Source organism: Anarhichas minor, unplaced genomic scaffold (assembly GCF_050575085.1).
Source record: "Anarhichas minor isolate MPS153535 unplaced genomic scaffold, ASM5057508v1 ptg000062l, whole genome shotgun sequence".
Classification (NCBI taxonomy): Eukaryota; Metazoa; Chordata; class Actinopteri; order Perciformes; family Anarhichadidae; genus Anarhichas; species Anarhichas minor.
Window position 1 is genome coordinate 309,405 of NW_027466508.1, and position 20,586 is coordinate 329,990.

Here is a 20,586-nt window from a genome sequence, read left to right on the forward strand (position 1 = left end):
CTACTATTATACTATACTACTACTATAGCTATTACAAATCATGTTGAATATGTTCGATGTACTTGTAAATGTCTAGTTAAACAATAAAGACGTGGGACTACGAAAACAATCGTGAGGACACGTACAGCTGTGTCCACTGGGCTGGGATGTTCTTGTAGACCTAATCTCTTTCTGCTTGTGTTTCAGCTGAAGGCGTGCCCCAGGTGTTCTACTTTGGGCCATGTGGGAAATACAATGCCATGGTTCTGGAGCTGCTGGGCCCGAGTCTAGAGGACCTCTTTGACCTTTGTGACAGGACCTTTTCACTGAAGACCGTCTTAATGATAGCGATTCAGCTGGTGAGTTCAACACATTTTATGACACATTAAGTTGTTTTAAAATAGCTTCCACTTCTTATGAGTTACCCAACACTTCCTGCATATGTTTCATAATAAAAGCCTTCCAGGGGTTTGAAGGGCTTCTGCCCCCTGAATCAGTGGATGGGTTCAAATGTGGGTTTTAAACAGGTGGAGGAACTTTGAAAAAATAAAATAGTTCCTAACACACAGTCCAGTTAATTTGCTGGAGCTTTAAAGCTAATCTCACGGTCTTTCTTTGGAGTTTGCTCAGTTGACAACTGAACAAAAAGTGAGATGCAGTTGAAAGCTCTGGAAAGAGCTAGTAAGTGGACCTAGAGTCGAGAGTTAAAGAATCATGTTGCGTTTCCTTTAACAGCAGCAAATTTAAATGGCAAAAAAGAGCTACTAAATATGATGATCTGTGAAGTGAATCAAGGAACGAAATATTTGAGATTTTACAGTAGTTGAACATGTGTCTCCGAATGCCTCGTACAAAATACATATTTTATTTTTAATAAACTGCTTGTATTGCTGCTTTACAGTCACAACAAATTATACATGATTTTATACGCACAATGCCTACAAAGGTGCATGGAGCAGGTGGGCTACCAGTGCAGAGTCTGCAAATTATCAGTGTGTCAGTCCACACGCACTATTGCTCAGAGTCGGGTAGGCTGTCAAAAAGAGCAAAGCCATCACTGAATCTCATTAGGTTTGAGCAGCTCAGATGGTGGTCTTTCAGCTTTTCGTTGCCTCAGACATCTCAAAATTTCTAGCATTTCAATTTGTCAGCACAAAATCTGCAGTGCTCTTGTAATGCAGATAGCCCCTGCAGATTGGTAAGGAAACCAGCACAACATAAACACGATGTTGCAGAACAGAGAGACGCCAAAGTCTGCGCCTCAGCCAATCTCTCCCCTGTGTTTATGACGTCGGTCTCCTTTATTTTTTTGGCACAAGTGAGTGATCCCACAGTAAGTGCAGTGAGCTCCTACACAAGCTCCTTTTCTTTGGGAGTGTTTCAGGATCCTTCAAGATCAAACCCTAGTAAATGATTTTATAACTCGCACCATAACTTATTCTTCCCTTTGTGTTTGAGCTGCTCTTACAAATTGGAAGATGACTGCTATGAGCTCTTGGTTAAGATTTACATTAATAAACACATTGTCGTTCAGATCCTAATCGCTGGTGCTTTCTGAGTCCTAAGTCCCAGCAGGACGGTTTTGCATCTCAGTTAGTGGCTTGAAATTCTGGCTCAACAGCAACAGAAGCTTTTGTTGTGTGATGTAACGGATCACTGTGGTAGGTGTGCAACATAGGGCTTAAGCAAATAGTGAATCAATCATCAATCAATCAGCATAAATTACTATTTTATAAATGCTTTCTCACTCACCCCAGTTTGCGATGCAGGGTTTCTGATCTGCATTTGTAGTCTCCTCGCTGAAATGACTCCGGTGAGATCGCTCGAGTCTTTTTCCCAGACTTGAGAAATCTCCTTCCAGAGTCAATGAGGACATCGGTAAACACTGACATCTTGTATCACGATGCTCTTGCAAAGAGTGACATATTGTAGCAGTCAACGGTCATTAAAATGTCAGTTTTGAGTAAATTTTGACATCTTGACTACGCTTTGCAGACTTTTAGGCCTGTGTTGCTGTTTTTTGCTGACTCTGCTGTATTCTTTCTCAACAGATTTCTCGAATGGAGTATGTGCACTCTAAAAACCTCATCTATAGAGACGTGAAACCTGAAAACTTTCTCATCGGACGGCAAGGGAATAAAAAGGAACACATCATCCACATCATTGACTTTGGTTTGGCCAAAGAGTACATCGACCCCGAGACCAAAAAACACATTCCATACAGGGAGCATAAGAGCTTGACTGGCACTGCCCGATATATGTCCATCAATACACATCTAGGCAAAGGTAAGATGAGTTTCAACGCTTTGTTTTTGGTTCTGTTGTCCTGACATGTTTATTATGTCTTGTGGATTGCTTTATTCTTGAGGTTTCTCAGTGAAATGTTATCAAATCTTGTTAATGTAGAGCAAAGCCGGCGAGATGACCTGGAGGCCTTAGGCCACATGTTCATGTATTTCCTTCGTGGGAGTCTACCATGGCAAGGTCTAAAGGTATGTTACACCATCAGTCTGATCTGATAATCGGATCAGTATTATTGTTTTATTTGTAGTTCTTCATGAACACTTTGAGAATGTATTGAAAGTCTGTTTTGTGTGACAATGTGAGTATAAAGACTTTAGTTATCAGTGTTTTCTTTGCTACAACCAAAGAGAAATAAGAAGTGATGGTATGAAAAGTAGATGAACCAATTCTGCATCAAGAAACAAGAACATATGAAGAACTAGTTTTGGCATATTTCTGATCAGACATCAGAATCGGGTCATATGTCTTTCCGTTTTTGATTCTCCTGCAGGCCGACACGTTGAAAGAACGATACCAGAAGATTGGAGACACAAAACGAAACACTCCCATCGAGGTCCTTTGTGAGAACTTCCCAGGTACGCTGATGACTGCTGTAATGTAGTTATGGGTCACGCTGGAAAATGATCACATAGAGATGAGCTGTGATTTTACCGAGACCTTTCCAAATGAAATGCCATCCCAATATATAATTAGAATCCATATTGAAGGTTAAACCGTCTTTTAAATACTTGTTTAATTCAGAGGAGATGGCCACCTACCTGCGATATGTGAGACGGTTGGACTTCTTTGAAAAGCCAGACTATGAATATCTGCGGACTCTGTTCACTGAACTGTTTGAGCGAAAAGGATACACCTTCGACTACACTTACGACTGGGTTGGCAGGCAGATAGTAAGTAACGCACGCAAACGACTCGCAGATACATGTGGAGACAGTCAACAATTATTTTCAGTGAGCTGCTTGACGGTCCAGAACTGAACTGGTTATTATTCCCCCCCCCCAGCCCACACCAGTGGGGTCTGTCCATATAGACTCTGGAGCGTCGGCTGTGCCGAGAGAGAGCCATCCTCACAGAGACCGGCCCTCACAGCACCCACCAATCAGAAATCAGGTACGCCAGGTTTTGTTCAGAGTAGTGGGTGTGGGAGTGTGTGTGTGTTCCAGGCTTTTGTTCCAGTGAAAGCAAGCAAGGGAGGCAGTGCATTACAACCAGAAGTGTATGTATGAGGTAAAACACCTATTCCCCTGCTTGCATCTGACCTCTGAATAAAGGAAACTAACACAAGATCTTGAACAATACAGGATTCTGCAGTTATCAGGACTCGTGTGCATGAAGAGTTTCAAAGCTTTTATGAAAACTATTCTGATGAGATGTATTTGTTTTTTTTAAAGAGGGATAATTACAATAAGATGATTTGTCACATATTTTGTCAAAACACCATTAATCCCAATTATCTCTATAATCCTGTTTTGGTTGGCTGTTGAGTATTTCAAAATGAATTTCTCTGATTAGCAGCAGCCCACAAAGATAACTGAGATGATGCTTTGTAGTCATTCACATACTGGACTACATTGACATTAGCGCCGGGCGATATTTATATGATGATTTATAGTCTTTCAGTGGAATATTATTGTGATTAAATCATACATCGTGACACACAATTGCGTCATCTAAATTGATTTGTCAAATATTTAATTCACACAGGAGAAAACTGGCTTCACCATGTGGTTATTTCCAAATGCACTATTCATTTATTGATCCGCCAGATAACGGGCTATTTGATGTATATCGTTACCAAGATTTGAAATGACCTCTATCATGATAGAAGACTTATCGCCCAGCCCTAATTGAAATGAGAAAGTGAAGGACTTGATTTCTTCACCAGATCGATGGAACAGGTGAGACCGTTAGAAAATGTGCTCGGGTTTAATTAAGGGTACTTCTGGCCAGCGTTTTCGAGGGACTGCAGTCCCCCCCCCCCCCCCCCCCCCTTTGCTCATGTTTTAGTTCGTCTTGCTCCAGATGTGGTGCGGGGAGAATAGGAACGTTTCTGCCAATCAAGGATTACAGTAACTCTTGTTCAGTGCGATCACTGCTGAATGTTCTCTTTATCGTGTTTGTGTGAACTGCTTTGGTTTATATTGTTAATATAAACAAACAAACAAACAGATTCTTTCACAGATAATTTAGATTTATTTTGTGTGTGATGTAAATGTGATGAGATTGAGATGTAAGAGCTTACCTCCATTTGGCTTCAGGCTCATTAGTTTCTATTTCAGTTCTTTGGCTGAAGCTTTGATTTTGATTCACTCTTTTATTTTGTTTTTTTTTTCTCCATTTCTCATGCTGCTTTGCATGGTACCTGGCCACGCACACCCAACTATCCATCTCTCCTAACGCGATTATCCCACCACCACCCGCCACCCTCTCCCATCGCACCCACCTACCCCACTTCCCCCCCCCCCCCCCCCCCCCCCATCACCGACGCCCCCCGACTCCTGAGCAGACAGCGGTCTCAGATCGACGAGGAGCATGGGAGGTGCAGCCCACACGCCAAGCAAACTCCTCCTATCTGACCTCCCACCTGGCAGCGGACAGGCACGGGGGCTCAGTGCAGGTATACACCCCTCACCTGATCAAACCCCCCCCCCCCCCCCAAATCTCGATGGAGTCAGATCTGTCTCATAGGATCTAATCCACATATTTCTTGGCAAGTTTGCCATTTACAAATCGTGATTCTGCATTTTTAAGATATGAAGATATAAAACTTAACTGTCGACCCTTTAAAAGAAATTGTTTTTAAATTATTTTCCTGAAAACGGAATGAAATTACAGCTCACAATTGATCCGAAAAAATGGTGTTTCCAAAATATCGCTATTTCAAATATCCGTTACCATTTCAATAGCAGTTGGCAGACATTTTACCAGGATAGACTATTTATTTTGTATTTTAGCCTTGTATGTGAGACAGATCTACAACCATGTACCCCCCCCCCCCCCCCCTTTACCCCTGGCTGGGAAATGTTATTTTTCTGCACCACCATATGCATGTCATCTGGTGCCACCCACCCCAGATGCTATAAAGGGACTTGAGCTTTATAAACAGCAGCCCTGGTTGTGGCATTTTTGGTCTCAGGTACTAAACTTCTTCATGGCCCTTGGACATTCCTTGCAAGACCAAGAAGCCTCTTGCATGGCAGAGTTACGTGGCTCAGTCGGCTAAGTGCATGCTCTTTAGTCGTAAAGGGTCATTATGCTTAAAGGAACATCCTGGTATGATTTGTCTTCTTGCCATTACCAAGATTGTCCCCGTCTGTAACGAGCTCGGTTTGCATAGGTGTGTACAGTGTCGGCTTCATTAGATCTCTGACTATTCTACTAAACGTAATATTCAACCATTCATGGTGCAACCGTGTGGAAGCTTGTAAGTTACAGACATCATTCTGTGTTTCATTCAGGTAAAAACTATTGTATGTTCACTGTATACATGGACCTTGTCTCCTGGTTGTTTTACGTTGGCAGAAACGTCTGACTCTCCTGCTCTGATTGGACGCTCGGTGCACAAAGAATAAAGAGAAACTACTTCACTGTGCCAGATGATGATCAATGGAGGTAGCAGAGCTAATGCTAGCAAGCCTAGTTGTTACACTGTTAGCTTACGAAACACCATTAGCTAACGTCTCTATAGACAGTATGATTATTGACCTTTTATGGATATTAATCCAAATATATGCTATTTATCGTTTTAAAGCAGCACAGTCACTGTTCTACTCTCCAATAATTTAATTAAAACATTTTTAATTTAACCACATAAAAAACAGTTTGGATAAAATCTCTCTTTTGACGGTGATCTGGCCCAAAAGGCAGCGAGTTACAAGTCAAAAAACACGTCGTACAATAAAATACAAAACAACAGATTACAAATGAGCAAAATCTAATGTGTTGGGTCATCCCGAAAAATAATAATTTACACTGTTGAGAATATTTTGTGGGGAAATTGACGATAATGACGAAGGTGATCCCAAACACAATGCTGTGGAAGTCCAAAGAGAACAAATGTAATTTTCATTCACAAAATATGACTGTGTTGCACAGGACTTTAAATGAATGGCACACACACACACACACACACACACACACACACACACACACACACACACACACACACACTGTGGTTTGCTGGCAGTACGAACACAGAAGAGGCCACTTGTAGTAGCTCCAGTACCTCCAGCAGTCATGTGACCCTCATCTTGAATGGGTCATGGCAGCTGCAGTCATTTTAATCAAAGTAAAAAAGCAATTTTGACAGTTTCCTGCGTCTGGCAACTTCATCTCAAGGAGTTTTTTTCCACACTGTTGCACCATGAATGGAATTGAATGGTGGCTGACATTAACAAAGGTGTACACTGTATAAACCTACGCACACACAACTCGCATCTTTACAATAATTATAATGCCATTCCTTCTACAGGTGAGTGGGACAACCGTCAATAGCTTTTCTTTGTCTGTCGGTGGCTGTTTGTTTGTTTGTTTGTCTGAATGTTCGTCTGTGTTTTTGATTTGGAAGAATTTCTTCTTTCAAAAACCATAAAATTATTTAGGATTTATATAGATCAACAGTCCTATTGGCTCCTGCAGATGTTACATGTTTGAAACTGTAAATGAAAGGGTGGATATGAAATGCAAGCAAAACAGAGGAGTTAACACAACACATGAATGTGCTTTTTGTGTTCTTCATGTGTTCTTCTTTGCTGCTGTTTCCACAGACGAGGCAATGAAAGTAAAGTCAATTGTTAAAGCAGTATTCATGCAACCAGAAAAAAAAACCTCCCATCACAGCAGGAGCGGTTATTCACATTTATTCTGGCCAACGTCGTCACTGTTTTTTGAAGTAACACCCGTCTGTGCCACAGGTGGTCAGCTCGACCAACGGGGAGCTGAATGCAGACGATCCACTGGCTGTTCATTCCAACGCTCCCATTACAGCTCAGGCAGAGGTGGAAGTGGTCGACGAGGCCAAGTATGTGTCATACACCCGCCACACCTCTCCTCCATGTCCATCTGTCGCTTCCTCTCCTTCCCGCTCTTCCTCTCTCTCGACACTTTTTGCTATGCTGTTGGATTGTGACAGCCCCTCTTCTGTTTGACTGTGTGGGTTTTTGATCTCGACTGCCTATCTGTTCCCTTAATTAGACTTTTTTTTTTTTTTTTTTTAGATGTAGATTAACTTCTCAGTCTGAGCTACTTCATCCTCTCATACCTGCAGTCTCTCACTGAGCAGTCCACCCCTAACACAGGCTGCACTTTACTTTCTAGCAGCCTGACCAACTTAAAGAAATGCTCCACTGTTGATTAACCTGCTCTTCACGTCGTTAACGGTATCAGCAACGATCAATGCAAAGCACATTCTGTCGGTGTGTGTTGTGGTCGCAGCCAGTTGAGATCACACCAGATTGTCCATGTGGTGACTTAGTCACACGTACAAAGATTATGTCATCGCATCAGTCACATCTTTCTCTCCCTGAGAGACAAACATGAGGGGAAAACAACAACAACAACATGGAAACCCCGATCCTTAACATTGTTTTCATTCGGTTGATCTGAGAGCTGGTAGCACCGGCTAAACGGCTACTGGTGTTAAGTCTTCAGCAGCTGGATTGACGCCGCGCTGCATGGCTGGCCGCCCGCTGCGCTATAACTGCGCTGCTGCCTGAACGTCACGAGGCTCAGCCGATTGAGAGAAGCTCTTCTGAGACAACAAATATTTATGTTAATGGAGATAATAAGTGCTTTGCATTTGGGATCAGAGGCTGTTGGATATTACAGCAAACAGTGAGGCCGATTTCTTTTTGTTTAGTAAAAGAACACACAAAAAACTGGAGTGAAACTCAACTCCAAAATACAGAGATTTAGTTACAAGCTACAAAAGTACTGAAAATGGCGCCTTGTGTTGTATTACATAATACATCTTATATATCTTGACATAGAATACATCTTTAAATGTATTTAGCTTCAGTTCAGTCATTGGTCCAGTTGCTATAAATCATATTGCAGGGTTTTATTTCCCATCAGTCCATCATGATTCCCTTCTGCCGAGTCTCCTCATGAATCTCCCAGAGCTTCATTCCCTTTAATCACATCTTCCTCCTGTTGTCCCCGTTCACACAATTGTTTGATGTGATGATTGCCGCGTTTACTGCCAGTCTCTTCTTTGATACCTCGTCAGACTAGTCGACGTTTGATATAAGAACGTGAAGTAACGGATGCAAATCATGATGCAATTTAATTAATGTTTTGCCTTTTTAAGGAAATATCAGGTTCCCATGGTGAATGAATGCCACATATACAGTTGGCTCTTTCATCTATTTATAATATATATATAATTATATCACAATAGCATGTTTTCTGGAAACTCAAGTCTCTTTTTGTATACTATTGTGTGAATGAAGTACTTAATAATATGAGAAAATACTAATTTAACTGCAAAATGAACGGACTGACTGAAGGATTTGAGTTAATATTTTCTTAGCCATTTAGGTGACGTAATTGTGTATCACGATATCTCAATATATGATTTCATTAAAATATGATTCTATTGAAAGATAATAACTTATATTTAATTATCGCCCAGCCGTAGGATATGTCGTTTATATATATATATATATATATATATATAATTAAAGAAAAGTCATACCTACCTTTATAAAGGTAACATAAAGCCCAGGAGGAAATGGCTGCAGAGTCGATGTTCTGTAACCATTTCTGTGATCTTTTCTCCTTTTCTCCTTTTTTTTTTTTTTTTTTTTTTTTTTTTTAAACCTCTCGAACGTTACCTCTCCGTGTCCACCGGTGTCCTGTTGGCGTGTGTGTGTGTGTGTGTGGCATGAGCCCAGTCCCATCATCCTGGTCGTTCTGTATTAATATATCTTCCTTTTCTCTTTACACTCTTTCCTCTCTTCTGCTGTAGCTGCGTGAAAATGCTCAACCTGTGGTGAGTCCCTCTCTGCTAGTCCACATCAGACTCATGGGACAGGGAGTGGACCAGCCTAGGCTGGGGCCCAGTGGAGTTATTTACAAACTTTAACTAGACTCTCACTGGTACAGCAGGGCCATAAACCCCTGAGAACACGGTCTAATATGTGTACTATCAAGTCTCTGCACCACATGTTGTAGTGACGGATGAGTAGAGAATATATTAAGCAGTGCTGCCGTGTGAGCAGCCATACTGACTTAAAACTTGATGTCAGGGCAGAAAGAATAAGTGCTTTGATAGAAGTGAACTAAGTCGTCTTTTGTGTGAGCCCCTGTAGTATTTAAAAAGCACTCGGATTTCTACTCTTTTAGCAGCACGTTTAAAAGCCTTTACACTCCTGTTGCATGGTGCCCCATGTTTTGTTTTTAATGAATTCTACTAAGAGTACCCAGTCACTGTCCTATGTCTTGATCCACAGCTTTCCCTTGTCTTTGTATGTTTTTATTGACTGTGTCTCGTGCTCTGTGTGCACTGCTCTATTTATGTTTTGGCATAAGAGAAATGTTGCCTTCAGCATCCCTGCAGCAGTTTGTATTAAAGTCCCCGCTGTCATCTTTCTGTGGGAGGTGAATCAGCATGCAAACACTTGGCGGATGGCACATCATCCATCTTGTCCTTGATGCTAATGCTTTACTAATCAAACCCGTTGCCAGCTGCAGTTCTCACCAATGTGATTCCAAAAACACGCATCTGTCCAGATTTGAAAGGCTCCCAATTCAGCTATTTAACCAAACCAATTGAAGCCGTCCACTCGTCGTTTGTTCTTTCTTGTTGCTTCATCTGAAGCCTCTCATCTGCATACCGGTTTAATTCGTGTCTCTGTCCGCAGGTGCTGCTGTTTCTTCAAGCGAAAACGGAAGAAGAACACGCCGAGGCACAAATGATCCTCCGCCACCGGCCCCAAACGCGTCCGGCTCAGTTGATTGTGATTTCAGAAATCAATAAGGTCCCATTCAGAATAAATTCGGGAGACAACTGAAAGATCTTGATTGAATTGCTCTCTGGAGGGACCCGTTAAAAATGGTTTGTTGAGATGTACAAGACGCTCGTGTCTTTTGATGAGTCCTTTTTTTTTTTTTTTTTTCGCCTCCAAGATGTGCGGAAATGTTTTGCAGGCCAGTCGTCCGAGCGGGCAACCTTTTTGTTGGAATTTTGCCGAGGATAATCTTTTTGTTTTTCCTCCCCAAGACACAGCATTTGTATCTTTTTTCCTCTGGTTTTTGGCATATCTTCTGCTCCTGTTTCTCTTCGTTGGTATTGCAAAAAGGAAGAGACAGATCTTCCCGTGGAAGCTCGCCACCGTCGGCCTGTTTGCATACTATGATTTCTTTGTTTGACTCTCAAAATCATGTTTTCGTTCCCCCCCCTGTCAAGCACCGGTTCAAAGCGGTTTGCCCGTCGTTGGTGTGCGAACTCATTTTGACACAAAGCCCTTTTGGTCTTTCCTGGCGTGGGACTGAATGTAAACCTGGACACACGAGGAGCCCAGAGTGTCACTGCCCATCACCAGGCACAAAGAGCATCAGTCTGCCATTTGGCCCCTGCACTTTTTTTCCTCCAAAGAGGTCAACCCTGGCACTGGGACCCGGGGCCTGAGAGGAGAGAACAGAAGACCAGAGACGCCTCCTGCACTGTGTTTCTGCTCACGCTGCTTGGTTAAAGCACTCCCCTTAACCACGCCGGCGTCAAACACACACACTACAGTCTCGTTTGCAGTTCTGCTCCTGTCGGCTTTGTGATAATGAGCAGCGACCTGACACTTGTACATGGGGCTGGAAAAAAACAAACATGCTATTTATGCTATTTATGTCTTGGTTGCCACCAGTTTTCTTACTTATTCTAAAACATACACACTGAATGTATGGACAGAAATCTAAATTACTTTGGAGCATTTCTATAATCTGTCATGCGCATGGGAAGGAAATTGCAGTTTAGGAGTTAAGACCAATGTTTAAAAACGGGAAGAAAAAAAAAAGTGAGACCAAAACTAAGTGGATTAAAAAGGTGGGAGGGTCTTAAATGTTCTTAATAATGTGATGCTTAATAATGAACTGTTCACCAGTAGACACTGGGGGATGTTGCTTTGGAGTGACCAGAGAATGGAATCGCAGCCTCTCGACGGTACTGTCCGATGCCTTAACCTCGACCAACCGACCCGTCGACCATCACATCACATGAACGAGTTGGCAGCATGATGGTTGTTCGTTTTTTTTTTTGGGGTCACCTGTAGGATAAAGCCCAAAGTTGCAGACTGTTCCCCAGCTAGTATCAGAGCAGTTAATGACTTCCCTTGTAACGCTGAGGATTTACTCCGAAGAGAGAGCAACGCCAAACGAGGAGGTGTGGTGTAAAGATGTGTAATGGTGTTGGGACGTCTCTGCCCCTGCGTGTCCAGTCTGAAGACCCCTGTGCTGCAAAGCGACGTTTGAAGTTTGGACGACTCGGTTCCTCTCCTCGACGCCGAGAGAGAAACGACAGCGTGAGCGGAGGCGGATAAGTGAACATGTCCATACCATTTTTGTTTTTATTTCGTGTCATGGAGGACTGCCTTGAAACAATATCCTCGATATGTCACCTTGCCTATCCTCCTAACAGAGAATTACCGTACATAGGTGTTTTATTTTTTTATGTTATATCTTGCTGATGTGAATTTCTTTGAATGCAATTTTCTTTTGTTTTTTTTCCATTCCAAATAGCCATGGTTTTATGGGGAAAGAGAGGGTAACAAAAAAAGCTTGAGACCATGACTGCACTACATTTGTTGACCCCGGCTTTCCCTGACGAGACCCTGCCTTCTTAATACTGTACTTTAATCGTGCTTATTACTTTAATTGTAGCTGCCTCATGCGCTAGGCCTTCCCTATAGGGTGCAGGGAATACACTTTAAATCGACTTTAATCCCCGCCCACTCCGTCTTGATTTTTTTTTTTTTGTGCCATTACATCCTCCCCCCACCCTTCCCTTTTCCACTCTCTGCACATACACACATGCATGCACTCACACGCGCACACAACACACACACACACACACACACACACACACACACACGCGTGTCAGTCCTAGGTGAATCAACTCAGCGCAGTGTTAGAGTTTTGTGGACCTTCTCCATCATCTTTAGAAATACAATGTTGTAGATGTTGCAAACTATCTCAATGAATCCGTATGTAAACCTGCTTGTTGCGTGTATTTACACTGTATAGCTTTCGGTTTATTCTTACCCCTGACACGTCAGTTACTCCGGGGTCTAAGTTATTGTGTTATTGAAAGTACTTGAACATGAAAATCTACGGGACCTTTTCTGTTTTGTTTTTTTGTTTTGTTTCTTGGTCATTATCGTAGTAAGTCCACACATAGGATTTGAGGGGGAATGGCGGGAGAACAGGCTATTTGAATGACGGGTATTCATTTCTTTGAGACGTCTTAGTGCCTCTTGTGTGTTGGACAGGTGTCTGACTCGCCTGTGGAGTCCTGTGCTAGCTGGTGTTAGTGTTGGGTTCATGTTTTCACCCAGAAGGAGGTGCAGTGAGATGTTGGTGTCATGCTTTAGTCTCTGAAACGTTCGCCGTGATGTATTTTGATCTGTGGTCGGTGAGCTGTTCAGACACCAAACATCTGCTGCCTGTGATTCTCCCCACAGAGCATCAGCGACACCCGGACTGTTTTCATTCCAGCTTCTTGAGAAAAGTTGAAAGTATTTTAATGTGTAGTGAGATGGATATCCAGACTATTTAGCCTTCAACGTTCCCAGAGTGCCATTCCTGAGACTACTACTAGCCTTTTACCTGTGCCAGGAAAATATGAACTTGAATGTGTTTTTGACCATCGCATTCCACCGTGTGTCCTTGACGTGGCCACTGTCATTTTGGAAACATTGCAAAGCAACGTGGCCCAATTCAGTACCAGGAAGTGTTGTCAGGAGAGGGGGGGGGGGGGGGTTTATGAGTCGCTTCTGTTGGTTTCTTTCTATTATTGTTGAAACCAGTATCCAGTTATCAACCAAGTTCTATTCTTTCACAGTTGGATTTGTGGCTGGTTGTCTTTGCAACATCTGCTTCTTCCTTAAAGTGTGGGTCGTCCGGCTGAAACGGTAGATATAGATATATTACTCTGATGTATTTACTTTTTACTCTCTGGGCCTCACGCAGAGCGATATATAGGAGTACTCTGTGTGGTTTGTATCTGCATGGCTTACCCGGAGACGACAGCGAGCGGCCTTTCTCTCTCTCTTTCTCTCACCTGTGGGGCTCGCGTACTGTTTGGTCAGTGAGACGTCACGGCTTCCAGTCCTCGTGTAAAACGAACGTCTTCTCGCGGCACATTCCATTTCAGTTCCCATCATTTCTGATGCGCTTCAGTCAGACTTGTGTTCATGGCTTCGGTTGTGTGTAACGTCACATTCCTGTGTGTCAGAGCGAAGGACAGTTGAAGTGTGAATGAATGGCTTTAGGTCTTTCTGGGTTCTCTGGCACTTTTCCCTTGTTGCTGTACTGTAGAGTCGTCTTGGATTTACTGTATTGTTTTCTTTGAGGGAGAGGTTTAGGGTGACATTTACTGCAATATTGTGATGATTATTTGTAAATTGTACAGAGTTCACAATTATACTCTGTTCTTTCTGTTGGGATTCCAAATAAAATATGTATTCTTTGATATATTTTTTATTTTTTTCCCCTCTCAGACTGGAAATTCAAATTGTACAGCTCCAAGAGTTTATCCTCCCCTCAGCATTGTTTTTGTTTTGTTTTCAGAGCTATGATTAAGAGAAATCTTAAAACTGTAAATATATATTATTGTGTTGAAATATGAATGTCACTTCAGAAATGTATTTGAATGAGTTAGTCAAGGGCTTCAAGAATGAAGGACCCAAATTTCTTCTTTTTATCGTTTCATATTTTTAATTTCCAGAAAGATAAAGGTCCTTTTTTATCTGAAATGCCTGTTTGTTTTTTTTGTTTTTGTTTTTTCTCATTGGATTCATATAATACAAAGTGTCACACATGAACCTTATAAAATCACTTTTTATTCCCGCCACACCTAAAGGGAAACTCCAGTTTGCACCCTTTTTTAATGTAAAATAAAAGATCTCTCCACCTTGTGGGAATGTCGTCTGTGAAGTGATTTTGTATTAATTGCTTCAGGTGCTGTACTCTCACTTTAAAGAAGTTGCAAATATAACCGATGATTGTTCTCAGGTTTCTCTCTTTTCTTTCGTTAGTAACATAACATCTCGACAGTTACATAAAAGTGTGTCGCGACTGCGCCAAAAATCTTTCAATTTAGATTGTAAAACAAACAATTTCAACTTGGTGTTGAAGGTAATCTTGACAAGTACGGGGCAGTTTGCTCCCCAAAAGTAAGTTGATGGTAAGATTGCACATGCCTCGAAATTAAAGCAATGCCCCCCCTTTGTCACAAGTTGTATGTATAACATTTATTTATTTTTGTGTCGTTAGAGCTGCTGATGTAAGTAAAAACAAATATTAGGATCACAGTTAATGACCTAAAATCACTGGGACTAGTTTCCCGAAAGCATCTTAGAGCTGAGATGATCTCAAGTCACATGGAATTGAATTTCACAAATTTTAATAAGCTTAACAACGGGTTGACTTTACATACTTAATACACAGTGTGGTGAACATGTCTTATTTACTAAGATGCATTCTATTTTGCAGTAATTTTCTACACACATACAGCCATATTAACTTATTATATTCTAAGCTTACAATTACAACCATTTTTTTTTTTTTTTTTTTGAAAAATGTCAACGGCAATCGTTTACAAGCTCAACATTACAAGCAGGCATTACAGATAGTCCATTAGTGCACTTCTCACCTCCCGCCGCCAGTCGTCGCTGTTGTCCGCGCGTTGATGTGTGTGACGGGCGGTTGTAAACTATAAACTTCCGGTATGAAATTCCGGTGACTCTCTCTTCCACCGGTCCGCGTCAATATGGTGGGTAACGCAACGATCACTTTACCTCTCCAGCGCTCACAATCCTTTTCAATCCTCACTGTCCGTTTGTCCACCAAGCGGTTACAAGTATCACTTTGCACACAAACGGCACAAAGATTTCTTAACGCTATAACTGGGTGCATTTTAGTGGCGTTAAATGTACGTAAACACGGGCTAAATAGTTCCGTGTTACAAGCTAACTGGTAACGAAACGGTCCAATACACAACCAGAATATCACCGGAACACAAGTATTCCTGACTGCAGATTTGGTTCACTTTGTTATTCTTTACTCTTTATTTGAGTACTGCCTTTAACCAGTTTAACCGTCGCGAGAGGACTAATGTGTAGCGTATGATAACAGAGGTGTAACACAAACAAACTTTACAACTATTTCCGGTTTTATTGGAGTTATCCTGTCAAAACTAATGGCCTTAAATTGCATTAATGACACGTCATTTTATTTTGAAAATTGTGTCTTAGTTGGTGCTATGATTTTCTGCTTAGTAAGCGGTCATGCAGACTTATTTTTTTAGAAAAGCAAGCTTACTTTTCTAACCAGTGATGAAATTGCTTTTAATTTGCCTTAAAACTGATTAAATAGTTACATTGCGAGTTGGGTAAACTACAGTAAAATGTAACGTTAATTACTATGATTTCTTGTGAGGAAGTTGATTGAATTGGTCAGATCAATAGAAATGTGCTGCTGTTTTTTGCAAATTCTACTTAATGAGTCACCGCTAAAGAGTTTTGCAGTGTTTTGACACAAACAATCGACGTATTGCTGAATGATTTTTAAAGAACATCCTGGCTAAAAATGATCCCCAGTTTGACCACTAATATGCAGTCAAGTACATCAAAACAAACAACTAGGCAACTTAACATGTGGTTGCACATCCCTATGGTACGTGTTGTTACTAGATCTTTCAGTTGCATTAACACTGAAGCTTCTCGTTTAATTTCTCTTCAGGGTCGAGTCAGGACCAAGACCGTCAAGAAGGCCTCCAGGGTCATCATCGAGAAATACTACATGCGTCTGGGCAATGACTTCCACACCAACAAGAGGGTGTGCGAGGAGATCGCCATCATCCCCAGCAAGCCTCTGCGTAACAAAATTGCAGGGTAAGTGGAGTTTTTGTGTGTGTGTGTGTGTGTGTGTGTGTGCGTTTGTGTGTGCGCGTACGTGTGTACGTGTGTGTGTACACAGCTGAAACATGCACTCCTGCTGGCGGGTGACATCCCGTCAGTGTTTTATGATGTGACCAGCACAGGCGATTGTGATCGGTCGGTTGGTTGGTTGGTTGTTTGCAGCCTGGTTCACCTTTGTGAGTTCACCTCAAACCTGGTGGTGACAGGAAAGTGTAGCAGCATGCAGGCTGTTTAGGGTCAACAGAGAACAATTGCATGATGGGATATCTGTCATTTCTTTAGCAAGAGGACGCATAGCAAATGACGAGGGCTGCTGTAGAACATCCTGGTGTTTTTGTCGTACTGCATCTGAAGTTCTATGTATTAGGACAAACTAAATCTTTTTCTGGCATACTAAATAGTATGAGTACTGGAATGCATGGTTTAGACTTTTTTGATTTTGTCAGTGTGTGCGAGTGTGTGTGTATATATGGTCATTTAGATTTGTACCCTATTGTTTTTATATTTTTATATTTGCACTTGTTCTACTTTGTATCGTGACTGCTGCACAGCTATTTCCCTCAGGATGAATACAGATAAGGTTGATGTAGAACTAATAATCTTTGTCTGATTGTTTGGCTGTATTCTGTGTATTTGTATGGACCCCTGACATTGTTTGTTAATTACGCCTGTCAATACTCCAGTATGTCTCCATGTATGTTTTCCTGGTTTCACACTTGTATGCGTTTCATTAGGGAGTAAGAGGCTCCTCTGGTACCGTTTGATCCTTGTTTACTCCACACCTTCATCAGGTGTGGAGTTTGAGAGGGCCGTCTAGTGTATGGTCCTCATAGTGAACCAATGATGGCCAGAAACAGTGTTCCGTGGAGCACAACATGATATGTAATGGGCTTTATATCAGATTCAAGTCTTTAAAAAAGGCGGGAGCTTATGTCTTTTGTGATGCGAGTCAATTAAACAAGTGAAATATTTAGTATTTTGTCGTAGTTGTGTTAACTGTGTTCTGCTTCGTCTGATAATTTACTGAGTTTAGGACAAAGTGTCACAATAAAATATACGACCGGTGTGAATGGAAACCTGGTGGTTTAAAGCGGTCTGAATGTTGCATCTCACAGATATCGTTCCCTTTGCTGGAGCCTGCAGAGCCTTAAGAGTTTAAAATGTGGAGTCACAGTCCACTGTAGAGGTTAGTTGTCAGTGGAAGTGAGTGCAGAGATACTTCAGTGAGTCAGCGGTTAATTACCTCCGGGAACTCGACGGCTGTAGTTTCCTGCTGCTGTTCATCTAAATCAAACATTTCACTCCACTTCAATAGTTATCCTTGAATAGATGTTTTTATGATGTGATTAATTGCAACTCTCTGCAAGGTATAGTGTATGTAAACCGTCCGTGTACACCGGACTAACAATATGATCGTTGTGTTATTATACAGGTAACCATGAGCTCCTGTTTGTCCCTCAGGTATGTGACACACCTGATGAAGCGCATCCAGCGCGGTCCAGTCAGAGGAATCTCCATCAAGCTGCAGGAGGAGGAGAGAGAGAGGAGGGACAACTACGTCCCAGAGGTCCGCTCACTGTTTCATGCAACATCTGTGGCTTTGCTTTAATAACTCACATCTTTCAAACTGTAATTGAACATGTTAGAAAAGACACAGTTCAGACGGCTGATTTGTTTTTTTAAATCTCTCATCCTCCAGATTTCTGCTCTGGACCAGGAGCTCATCGAAGTGGATCCAGACACAAAGGAAATGCTCAAGATGCTGGTGAGTGTGAAACACAATCTGCTGTTTTCTTAATGATACGTGACGAACCTTTTGATCTGAAGACTTCCAGCTTTGGAGTTTAACCCGTGTTTGACCGGCAAAACATTCCCCGTCAGAAATGCTTCTAACAAAATATTTTTTTCTGGATTGTAAAACTATAATTTTAGAGACATTACTGCATACGTGTATTATTAAGGTCTTCCATCAGTCCATGTAGACATCATGTAGATGAACTGTCACAAGCTTTTTGTTAACAGCAGGATTTATTAAAGAAACTTCCACACATAGAAATGTAAGTAACACTTTAAAACGGGTCTACAAATCAAATACTTAACGACATCACTCATGATGGTTTACTGCAGGATGTATTTCCTGTTTATCATAAACAAATGACCAACAGTCACACAATAAATGGCCCAATTAGCTGGATTCAGATCCCATTTATATCCAAGAGGGTGGAGCTTCAAATACATTGATTTATATTTTTGGTTTCAGTGAATAATAGAAAACAAAATGTATGAAGTAACTGAATTAACTTAAATGATCTATTATAAGTGTCAACTACTAACATGAAGTCATATTGACTTGATGATAATAATGCAGGATTTAACCCTGTGATGACTAATTCCTGATTTATTTGTCTTCCTCTTTTAGGATTTCGGTGGCCTTTCCAACCTTCAAGTCACTCAGCCAACTATTGGAATGAACTTCAAAACACCACGAGGAATGTAAAATCATGTGGAATGATCCTCTTAATAAAGACACATAATTATTAATAAGAATTGTTCTTCTTTTTTTTTTTACCCTGGGAGTGATTGTTATACTATATTATTATATTTCAACAACCAGATAGTGGTAGCACACAACTAGGGTTGACCCACGAACCAACTGTACTTACAGTAATTGTAGGTAAAACACTGACTTTGGATAAGTACCTCATAATGTTCAGATGTTAATGAGCATCACATACGGCGCACACACACAGCTCCAGTTCACTGTTAAAAAAAATAATTTATTGCAGCATGTAATTTTTATTTGAAATACTGATAGTTTTCCTATCAATAATACACGTTTGCATCCACTTCAATTGAAAAATTTAACAAGACAGTGACATCTGACAACATGACTCCTCTCAGGTTTTATTTTCTCACAGCTAAGACAGTCTGACACACAGACACACAATCACTGGTTTTCTCCACCACAGTTAGTTATGTTGACAAAATGAAATATTTGTTCACACAAACATTGTTCTACACTGAACAAACACTATAGTTTGGTTGAATACAGAACAGAGTTTTAGAGATAATACTGAACATACGAAACTGAAGTTGCATCCAGTAGTTTTGAAGTGCTGCACAATAAATCTGAAACCCTTACTGCTGTAATGCATTTAATTAATGTATTCATTAAAGTCCCCTCAGGGATGAACCCTAAGCATTATGGTCAAAATATTAAAAGGAAAACTCCTAAAACGGTAAGTGGTGATGTTCTGTGCTTGTTACATTTCTAGTACAGTTTTATTGTGTGCATTTTGCACCGAAGTTGAATAGCCTTAAAAGAAGAAATGAATTGCACAAAAGGTTTCATTTCAAGGGACCCCGGGAGGTGACCTGGACGAAATATTTTAGCCTATGCACGCTTTCGTGATGGCGATGCTGTCCCCCTTCTCAACTGCATGTCAGTGCTCAGTTAACTGCGGTCAAGTCAGCCGACTTTTTCTGTGTATTAATGCACAGTTAAATCACTTCTGGTCATAATCAGGAACATTCTGAGCAGAAATCCATTGCGGTTCTCAACAAAAGTTTTTGTTTTTTGAGATATGAGTGCTTGCAAGTCTTTTGTTCTTTTTGGTCGCTCCAAGCCCCGGTACCGTAACACAAATAAACACACATTAAAATCCACTGAAATGCCGTTGGTCCGTTTACCAGAACTAGTAAAGCGCGCGCGTGTGTGACTTAATAAAAGCCTGCGTGCACTTTATAAAAATTCACCTCCCGGGCTTTGTACATTTCTACACCCACATGTTTAGGAAAATCTACAAAAGAAAATCCTCTGTAGGTACAAGTTTCATTTAAGTGAGACTCTGACGTCTAAAACGTACGATGGAAAGGAGTTGTAGAAGTTAAGTTAAACCACTAAAGGTCAGCAGAAAACTCTTTTCTGGAGCGTTTGTCAGTGCTGTAAAATATACCAGTAGTATATCCTAGTGATGATTTGTGGGCTTACAGAGAAAGGTGCGGGTGTTTAGATGCGTGTCCCAATGCTGGAGTGTTTTGCTACACTCAGTATTTTACTATATTAATATATAGTATATTATATAAGAGCAGTATTTCACTGTGTCATCACTGACAGGTTGCACAATGATCTATAAAAAGCTGGACATTACATTGTGGGATTTTTAGCAGAAAA

At 41.2% G+C, this 20,586-nt stretch overlaps 2 protein-coding genes across 6 annotated transcripts in view; both read left to right on the top strand.

Moving 5' to 3' along the window:
* The window catches only part of csnk1g1 (casein kinase 1, gamma 1), a 30,069-nt gene extending 15,569 nt beyond the window's left edge, over positions 1-14,500 (top strand). Inside the window, exons 5-14 of one of the 5 annotated variants that reach the window (XM_076078019.1) lie at positions 187-338; positions 2,031-2,265; positions 2,386-2,471; positions 2,774-2,858; positions 3,025-3,173; positions 3,286-3,393; positions 4,790-4,900; positions 7,197-7,303; positions 9,251-9,274; positions 10,146-14,500. In XM_076078019.1, the coding sequence (XP_075934134.1) occupies positions 187-338; positions 2,031-2,265; positions 2,386-2,471; positions 2,774-2,858; positions 3,025-3,173; positions 3,286-3,393; positions 4,790-4,900; positions 7,197-7,303; positions 9,251-9,274; positions 10,146-10,200 (1,112 nt within the window). In that variant the 3' untranslated portion in view covers positions 10,201-14,500. Of the gene's footprint in view, positions 1-186; positions 339-2,030; positions 2,266-2,385; positions 2,472-2,773; positions 2,859-3,024; positions 3,174-3,285; positions 3,394-4,789; positions 4,901-5,805; positions 5,896-7,196 lie in introns of all 5 variants that reach the window. The other 4 variants (XR_012947620.1, XR_012947621.1, XM_076078020.1 and 1 more) reach the window with 4 other exon arrangements.
* Positions 14,501-15,107: 607 nt separating this feature from the next.
* Positions 15,108-18,959, top strand: LOC142933797 (small ribosomal subunit protein eS17-like). Its single transcript, XM_076078022.1, has 5 exons — positions 15,108-15,265; positions 16,234-16,385; positions 17,874-17,979; positions 18,112-18,177; positions 18,832-18,959. The coding sequence occupies exons 1-5, from the start codon at positions 15,263-15,265 to the stop codon at positions 18,907-18,909; spliced, it is 405 nt and encodes a 134-aa protein (XP_075934137.1). The 5' UTR covers positions 15,108-15,262; the 3' UTR covers positions 18,910-18,959.
* Positions 18,960-20,586: the final 1,627 nt, after the last annotated feature.